Source organism: Ctenopharyngodon idella, chromosome 10 (assembly GCF_019924925.1).
Source record: "Ctenopharyngodon idella isolate HZGC_01 chromosome 10, HZGC01, whole genome shotgun sequence".
NCBI classification, from domain to species: Eukaryota; Metazoa; Chordata; class Actinopteri; order Cypriniformes; family Xenocyprididae; genus Ctenopharyngodon; species Ctenopharyngodon idella.
In genome coordinates, this window is record NC_067229.1 from 1,389,796 (window position 1) to 1,399,415 (window position 9,620).

At 34.6% G+C, this 9,620-nt stretch overlaps 2 protein-coding genes and 1 pseudogene across 3 annotated transcripts in view; all 3 read left to right on the top strand.

Moving 5' to 3' along the window:
* Positions 1 to 2,736, top strand: part of LOC127521138 (zinc finger protein 239-like) — a 107,532-nt gene extending 104,796 nt beyond the window's left edge. The window contains exon 6 of the transcript XR_007932288.1: positions 2,492 to 2,736. The gene's annotated coding sequence lies outside the window, so the exon portion shown is untranslated. The remainder of the gene's footprint in view (positions 1 to 2,491) is intronic.
* The window catches only part of LOC127521168 (gastrula zinc finger protein XlCGF49.1-like), a 67,717-nt pseudogene that overhangs the window by 9,694 nt on the left and 48,403 nt on the right, over positions 1 to 9,620 (top strand).
* The window catches only part of LOC127521159 (gastrula zinc finger protein XlCGF7.1-like), a 56,710-nt gene continuing 48,756 nt past the window's right edge, over positions 1,667 to 9,620 (top strand). Inside the window, exons 1-3 of one of the 2 annotated variants that reach the window (XM_051910216.1) lie at positions 1,667 to 1,824; positions 2,492 to 3,346; positions 3,440 to 3,840. In XM_051910216.1, the coding sequence (XP_051766176.1) occupies positions 1,818 to 1,824; positions 2,492 to 3,346; positions 3,440 to 3,489 (912 nt within the window). In that variant the 5' untranslated portion in view covers positions 1,667 to 1,817 and the 3' untranslated portion in view covers positions 3,490 to 3,840. Of the gene's footprint in view, positions 1,825 to 2,491; positions 3,347 to 3,439; positions 3,841 to 9,620 lie in introns of those variants that run through there. The other variant, XM_051910213.1, reaches the window with a different exon arrangement.

Genomic DNA, 9,620 nt, shown 5'->3' on the forward strand with positions numbered 1-9,620 from the left:
GAGAGGCATATAGGGTTTTAACCTATTTAAAGAACACAGGATTAGAGTATAGGGTATAAGTAATTTATGGAGATAGTGGTGCTTCTGCCCATCCTGGAGGTTGATGGGCCACAGTGGAAGCTGGAGGAGCTGAACATGAGCGTCAGCAGAAGGTGGGGCATTACACCTTGTATTACAAAAAAACAAAACAAATGCATCACCTGTGTAAGGTATCAAATAGTTGCACGTGGCCGCCATGTTGGATTTCTGACTAGCAAGTGTGTACATAAACACTTCCAGTTTTGCTTTACGCCAGTGCAGAGTGCTGGAGAAAGCTAAAAAATAATCTCTTATAATACATTCTACAAACATCTATATCACTTAATATACTACTAAGATACAGTATATAATACTATCACATGAGCTAATGGCATTTAAACGCATGCATGCATGGGTTCGATTAATGAATGAACTCATGGTGCATATGCATATACAATAACAAGAATGCCTACTGTAAACATTCTCACGTTTGCCCTGTGATAGGCTACAGTTTATCTCCATAAATACTGTTTTCTCAGTTCTGCACATATTTAGCCTACATCAATTGCTCCTTCAATATGATCACTACATATATTACGCTTTCTTTGCTTCAATTATCTTTTCAGATAAAAACAAAGGCTTGCGATTAATTTACATTTTTAACTGCTGTTAACACAAACAGTTTAATGTAGCTAAGTTTTTTACCTGTAGTAATATGCTGTTTGTGCTACTTATAGACACTAGACAGATAATGATTTATGCAACAGATGCTCTTTAAATTACATTGGCTACTAAATAATAGTTAGCAATAATAATGCTACCAAATAAAGTTACTAAAGCATACACTGAGTCCGTATCATATTCCCATGCTTATTTATATCTCTGATCAGGATTACTTCGGTTGACAGTAGCAAACATTAGATCTTCATGAGGGTCGAGTGTTGTTCCACAGAAACAGAAGGCAGTTTTTGAGTCATTTAGTCCCACAGCAGTCAGAACAAAATCAGGGAATGTATATTACACACTTGAGTGTTTTGTGTGGATAAAGAGATCCCTGTGGATCACCGCCATAATCTGATTTCTTTTTCTGAAAAGGACATAACTTTTGGTACAATAATGGAAGATGGACACATTCAGTTTATACTGAACACGATTGTCATTTTGGGGAAGTTTTATATTCATAAATGTAAATGCTTTTAAACATTGGTGTATGTTTTTTAGGAAGAATTTTGGATTTCCTGTAAATCTATAAGAAAATTTAAATTTCTTTCTTCCATTTTTCAATTTTACCAATTAGAAGAACCTGATGTATAATAATCTTTTTAAATTTAATTTTCCATTTTCTTCCTTTTTCTGTTTCTTTTATATAATTGTGCTCTGTTCTTTAGTGGTTTTATGTAAAAAAAAATTTTTTACTGCATTATTGCAATTGTGTTTTCCTGCAATAATAAAGTAAAAAAAAAAAAAAAGCTCACCGGCGCCATCTTGTACACCAAGTCCATACAGTAGGTGGCGGTAATACTTCTAAGGAGTGAGCGGCCATTAACCAGACGAAGAAGAAGCGTCGCTGCTCGTTCAGTCAGCGCGTTTGTTGTGTCTTCTGAGGTGAGTTTAGCAGTTCAGATATTTCGCGTGTTTACACATCAATTTACAAAGTTTGTCTAAGCAACATTTACAAGGCTATTTCTGAATTGTTTTCATCAGATAAAGTACTCTGTAATCGTCTTTTCTGGCATCTGCAAAGTGATTTAGTTAAACATGAAACGAACATCTGAGGAAAATGTTTAAGTCGTTCAGACATGGACGGTTGGTTTTGTGTAATTTTTAAGTTTGTTTCATTTTACAGTGATAATGTTAGTGTTATTAAATGTGATGTTATCTCAAACGGTAAGTTTTGATCTGTGAGGGGATTTCATGAGAATAGAAACGGCTCTTTATCGTGGCAATTAACTAATGATCTAAAAAAAATTGTTGCTATGAACGAAGCTAGTAAATCAAACTGTATTTAGATTCATATGGACATGCAGTCATGTACAGTTAATGAGAAGAACCAAACTCTTAAGATGGGTGTGAGTATTATTGTAGTTTGTATGTTTGTGTCAGATGTGATAATACTATAATCTTTTAAATAGAGATGTTTTGTAATATTTAAGGCTTTATTTTGACTAAGTCTGGACTCAAATTCTCTTTTCAAGCTCCTGATGTGTTTTCTTTTTACCACAGACACACAAAATTACTACAGAATAAGTATGCCAAAAGTTTACAGTGCTAATAGCCACGCTAATGTCAACATATGAATGAAGTGCTCTGCTGATTCCCATGTGATTTAACAGAATTAAAAATGTTTTCCTAACGCTCACGTCAGTTCACAAATAAATACTGGAATATTCCCATCAGCCTACAATATACCTCATTTTTGGATCAGTCAATTTATGAAAATGCGTTTAAATTATTTTTATTTATTTAATTTCAGGCCTGATGGAGAAGAGTGAAGAGGAGGTGAAACATCATGTCAAAACTGGAGATAAAACTCACTCACAGACTGAAAGTATTTCTTCCCTGGAAAGAAGAGACAAGAAATGTTTCACCTGCCGTCAGTGTGGAAAGAGTTTCACACACAAACATACTCTCGAGGAACACATGAGGATCCACACTGGAGAGAGACTGCATGGATGTGATCAATGTGGCAAAACATTTTTGTTTGCTTCATACCTGAAGAGCCACCTGAAATATCATTCACAGGAGAAACCACATTTGTGTTCTTTGTGTGGAAAGAGTTTTAAATACAAACTGAGTCTTGAGATTCACACGAGGATCCACACCGGAGAGAAACCGTTCACATGTGATCATTGTGGGAAGAGTTTTAGACAATCATACAGTTTAAAGGAACACATGAACATCCACACTGGAGAAAAGCCGTACGAATGTGATCAATGTGGCAGAATATTTTCGAGGTCTTCAGGCCTGTACACCCACATGAAAGTTCATTCACAGGAGAAACCACATTCATGTTCTTTGTGTGGAAAGAGATTTTCGCTGCTGCAGAGTTTAAAAGAACATCTGAAAAGACATACTGGTGTAAAAGATCATAAGTGCTTGGAGTGTGGAAAAAGTTTTATTACAGCTGCAGATTTGAAAATTCACTGGAGGTCTCACACTGGAGAGAAACCTTACAAGTGTTCACACTGCGACAAGAGATTCAGACGGACAGGACATCTGAAAACACACGAGAGGATCCACACTGGAGAGAAACCGTATCACTGCACTGCATGTGGGAAGAGTTTCACTCAAATATCTTCTCTAATCAGTCATAAAAAATACAACCACAGTAAGTAGATCATCCTCAGATCCAGCATTTTCAAGTGTGAAGCCATGACGCACGAGCAATTAAATCTCTTCAATATAAATCTGTCCTCACCAGCCACAACGAGCAACAGGACAAAGAAACATCATCTAAATTTGTCACAGTGAATAAAGTTCATCCTCAAGACCAGCAGTTAGATTCAGATCCACAATATGGACAATATCTAAAAGGTTTATTCTCGTATATCATTTTTCTTCATGGTATAAAATATTTAATTATGCTTTATTAAGAGTTAAATATTATGTTCAATTTTTATGATGCATATTGTTTATACTTTAATGAAGGAAATTAGTTTTTTACATGTTTTTTTTTTGTTTGTATTGAGAGACCCTTCTCATTTGTTTACACTCTGTATTTGCTTCACCAGTTAACTTTTATTGTCTACTTATTCTTCTTGCATGAAGAATAATGTAATAATTTTAGTAACATTTAAAAGCCATTAAAATATTGTGCTTTAAGTTTCTCGATTAAATCTTTTAATTGCTTAATATATTTCACCCCACACATCCACGTCGTCAGTCCTTTAGTCAGTGTGACGTTACTTTATGACAGTGTTGTCATGTATTATTGTTAATATATATGTAATTTGGATATTATATGGGAAAAATTAACTTAATTTATCTAAGATTTTAAATTAATCATTTAATTATCGTGGAGAAATACTGTATATAAAGTATTTGCCAGCAAAACAACTATTTTTAACAACATTTTACTTAATAAATGATGTTTATTCATGTCTTACGTTTGTAAATGAAAGAGATTTATTGAATGTGGGCACCCACGAGACAAATTTTAACATTTAAATGATAGCAGCGAACAGACGGACTGTTGGAGTACTGCGCATGTGTCTCATTTTTAACGGTCAACTCCCAGCAAAAGGACACAAGAGTAAAAGGTAAGCTCTATGAATCTGCTTTTATTCGATTTTGCCCATGTAACGTTAAAATGTCACTTGAGATGAGTAGTATTTTGTGTTTTTGTAGGTTTTATATTTATCTCTATTTCATTTTGTTAATTTGCACCTGAGTGCCATCTACTGGTTTATTTGTGTATTTCATTTCAAATCTAACATACTTCTCATTTTCAGCAGCAGGAGAGACAGCCTGAGCAGCAACAACAAGATGATGTTCATAAGTAGGGATGGGTATCGTCTCTAGAACTGGTAATAAATAGGTTCATGACTTACTGAAATATTGATACAAGCTCCTGGATGATGCTGCTATTGGTACAGTATGTATGTAAAGTTGATTCATTTCCCTGTAGACACAACCACATAATCACATATCATATAAACCATCTCCAAGCGGATGGGAAGGATCCAGGATCAAGAGATCATTTATCATGAAGACCATGCATGAGGTTGCGAGTCCTGGGTCATTTAGGTAAGACTAAATAGATTTAAATTGATTTCAATGTGTTTCAATATGTTTTGGGCCTGCCTGACCATTCTGTTGTCCTAGATTTGAGGACATGGTCGAAAGATTTGTCAAGCAGTATCCAGCCATTAAAACAGCCTCCTTGGACCCACACAGCAAAAGGGTCCAACTACAATGTTCAGCAAAACATCTGAATAATCAAAAACCGGTAGAAGACTGGGTGGTGTGTACTGCCGAATGTTCAGCAGTTCAGCCCTAGTGAAGCTTATTGTATGGGAAAAACAAAAAACAGGAAAACAAACAGCAGCCAACACTGAGGTGGTCGTCCTCAAATAAAGGTTTGCAATGCATGTATAGGAAGTGACATAAAACTTTGTTGAAAATTTTAGTAAACTGTTCTCATGCTGTCAGTTAGTTCCTACTCTTATGTGCTCTGAGGTAGAAATGCAGTAGGGGGGAAAACAGTAGGGAAAACTTGTGTATACTTGACATTTTGGACAACCATTGTTTTATTTATTTTTTTACATTTACATTTCGGTTATTGTTTTCGTTCTCGTTTTAGATGCTGGAGAAAAAACAGCCATGCTAAAGCATTCAAAGGGGAAACTTTTGTCGTGGCTCAATAATCCGGGATTGGGATGGCAGAACCAAAAAATTTCATCACTCATCAATTTTCATCACTCACCTTCATGTCATTTCAAACCTGTAAGACTTACTTTCATCTTCAAAACACAAAGGTAGATCTTTTTAGTGAAATCTGAGAGATTTATGTCCCTCCATTTCACAGTTTATGTAACTACCACTTTCAAGCCTCAGAAAGGTAGTGAAGACATCATTTAAGTAATCCATATGACTCAAGTGGTTTAACCTCAATTCTATGAAGTGATGTGAATGCTTTGTGTGTGCAAAAAAATAAAATAAAAATTGCATCTTTATTCACGAAGTGTATATCTGACACATGTTCACTAAAACACATGCATCCGTGTTGTATTGGAATGAGAGCTGGCCATCTCATGGTGCTCTCGTGAACATGCGTCAGAGATACATAATTTGCGAATAAAGACGTAATTATTTTGTTGTTTTGTGCACACAAGGCATCTGTTCTATCTTCATTTGTGTTCTGCACAAAAGTCTTGTGGGTTTGGAGCGACGTGAGGGTAAGTAATTAATGACAGATTTTACATTTTTGGGTGAACTAACCCTGTTTCTTGAGCATCAAATCATCATATTAGAATGATTTCTGAAGGATCATGTGACACTGAAGACTGGAGTAATGATGCTGAAAATTCAGCTTTGATCACAGGAATAAATTACATTTTACAATGTATTCATATAGAAAAGTTATTTTTGTTGTATTAATATTTCACAATATTAATGTTTTTACAGTATTGATCAAATGCAGCCTGAAGATGTGATCAGCAAAGTGTTTTTGGAAGATGTCAGTGTTTTGGTACTCTTTGGTGAATTGTCTTATTTTGACAGTTCACTCTGGGTTGAAAACAACACAATTTGGGTTGTTTTCAACCCAAGGGCTGGGTAAATATAGGACAGAATACATGTTGGGGTAATTTTACCCAGCAAACTGGGTTGTTTATTTAACACAGCATAATGGCTAATTAATACTAGCTTTTTATTAATACATAATGGCTAATTAACACTAGCTTTTTATTTCATACATAAATTAATGTTTACAGATTAAAAGGTTAATTAATTTAATGCTTTAATGCTTTTACAGAAGAGCAGTGCAGGCTCTCTCCCGAAGAGGTCACAAAAAGCCTGCGATAAATAATAGGCTACATGTAGTCACTACTAAATGTTCATGAGTTTTAGACTTGATCTCAGCTCTCCAATTAAGACAGCTGGAGAGGATTCTTAATATAGTTAACAGTTGCTGTTTCTGAGGATGCATGACTTCATTTAATGCATTAAAACTCATTATTGTGTAGGAAGTGTTTATGGATGGACTGTAGGCTAAGCACAATAAGCATCAACGCCCTCTAATGGTGAGCCGTTGGAGTTTCCAAACTTTTGACAGTAAACAGACCCAAGCGCTGGTGTTGTGTAATATTCGGTTCCTGTGAAAAACCAGTGCCAGTGGGTGGAGTATACATGAATATTCATGATATTTCTCCTGTTGTGGGCGTGGCCTTGAGACAACGCATAGACGAATGAAACTGAAAGTATTAGTGCTCAAATCGAACTCGTTTAATGGATTATTTCGAAACGGTAATGAAGTTTCAATGTTAAGCATTAACTGCAACAGTTGACATTTTCAAAACTATGAATATATTGTGTAATATGATAAATCGTCTGTGCTGTTTTGCCTGATTGATTACAGACACAGCAAACAATATATTTATAGCCAGTGTTTTCCAGCCTCCACAGCCATGTCAGTAAGGCTCAAACTTCTTTTATCAACACCAAACTACACATTTCTCCTGTTTTCTCATATTATACTGGATATTATGTAAAATTGTAATTAAAGTAACACAATTGCACATTAACTTCTATCTGTCACAAATTTTTATTTTATTTTTATTTTTTAAAGCTTTAACAAAGCAACATCAAAATCATTCCACACCTATTTGGGAATCCCTGGGCTGCGTCCGAAATCGCATACTTATGTCCGAATTCATAGTATTCGAAAAACAGTAGGCGAGAAGTACCCGTATTACCTACTGCTTCCGCCCGAATTCTGTAGTAGGCATAGGATGGACGCTGTGCTATCCCGTGAAGCCACGAGAGGATTTTTCATATTCGAAAATGGCGGAAAGTGGCGATGTTGCTCTTTTCAAGTCTAAGTACCTCATGGAAAAACTGTGTTTATTGTGGTTAAATTGCACTTGTTTAACATAATATAAGTAAATGGCTGACTTATTGAAAGTTTAAACGATGTAAATTGATGAGAAGATTTTGAGAGTAGGCTGTAAAAAGATGTTTAATCATTATTACTGAGAGTACATCAAGCTAACGAACAGATTGAGCTACATCAGATTGTTAACACTTTTATTTAACGGAGATGTTCGTTGTTAAGCAGTTTAATGAGATTAGAAAACTTAAGGGACAGCAACATTCAGGCGGCAGTAGGTTGTAGGGCTCACAGTTTGTAAATGTTATGTAAATAGTTTTTTTTTATAGAATATGTATATACTATTTATTATTATTATCATTGTATATAATTATGTATATATTGTATATAATATTTAGGCTATGTATATATTGTGTGTATTTCTCTCTCCCTCTCTGTCTATATCTACACATTATTTAGCCTATTTATATATATATATGTATTCAAGTTTGTTTATTGATTCATGTGTCTTTTGTTTCTCTTGTGTATTTTTATATGCATTCATTTATAACAATAAATTACTTAATTTCGTTGCTCCAAATCAGCCTCTGTCATGATGTTCACAGACATGTCTTTTTATTCTGAGGTAAAATTTGCTAGCTAAATAGGTGATTATACTTAGACAAATATTTAACAAGCTGTTGACGAAAGCGTGATCTGCAAGCAGCTGACCGACGCCTCCTTTGAGCTGTTGATTGAATCGATGTTAAAGCACCGATGAAAGCGGTACGCATTAATAAAAACATTGCCGATGAAAGCGAAGTAGAGCGGGCGCTTTAAATTTACGCGCTGTTGTGACGATGCATGACACGTGACAACATTAACATGGCGGATGTAGTACGTCCGAATTCCATTCATACTACCCATATTCATACTATATAGAACGTACTTTTTTAACGGTTGGGAAGTATGTTCAAATTTAAATGTAGTACCTACTCATGTAGTATGTGATTTCGGACGCAGCCCTAGTCTCCAAATACTAATCAATTATAATAGATTAAAGGTATAGTTCATCCAAAAATGAATTTTGTCATCATTTAATCACCCCTTCGAAACCAGTATGTTTTCTTCTGTGAAGAAGATATTCTGAAGAACATTGGGAACCAGTAGAACTAATTTTGGTGCCCATTGACTTCCATTTTATGAAAAATACACTGATACGTTTTTCAAAATATGTCCCACGAAAAAATTAGTCATACAACTTTGAAATAAGATGAGGGCATCAGAATTTATATTTTTTAATGAACTATCCCTTTAACATGGACCCTCAAAAGAGTACATCCTGTTTTCATTAACAAAAACAGGTTGTATTTAGTTAAGAGTAAAATATTGTTTAGAGAAATAACTACTACTAATAAGTATTATATTACTAAATATTTCTTACACACACGTATATATTTATATAAAGCACACATTGTGTCTGTTCTTTGACCATACGTTGCACTGAAAAACAACCTACTTTCATGTCATGTGTTTTATAATGGTAAGTGAAATCATCCAAAATTTAATAATCCATAATGTTGTGTTAATCGTGTTTAAGATTTGAAAATATTATTCAAAAGTATTTCTTCTCATTTTACAATACATACAATTATACCATTTCTGATCTTCAACATTGTAGGGCAGGGATTCCCAAACGTTTTTCTCAGCCAAACTCTGTTGAAGTCCTCATGAGATTAATAAAGTTAAAATTTCAATTCAACAACACACTTTCATGTTTACTGTTCTCTGATGTTGGTTAATGTGACATACGTGTAAACAAATTAAATATGTCATCTTTTTAGTGTTTTATTTGAATTGTTTTTACAGTTGTATGCTTTTCATCAACTCTAACAAAACAAAATTAAGTGAATGTCTGCTGTCTGAGATTATTAAAACACGGCCTTGGCACTCAATGAGAACAGCCTTCATGTGTGTCCAGATCACACACTGCCAGAGCTACAGTGACTTAAGCACTAACATCCAGTCAGTAACTTTACATCACAAAAGTGAAATAAAGCTTCTGAAAAACAAT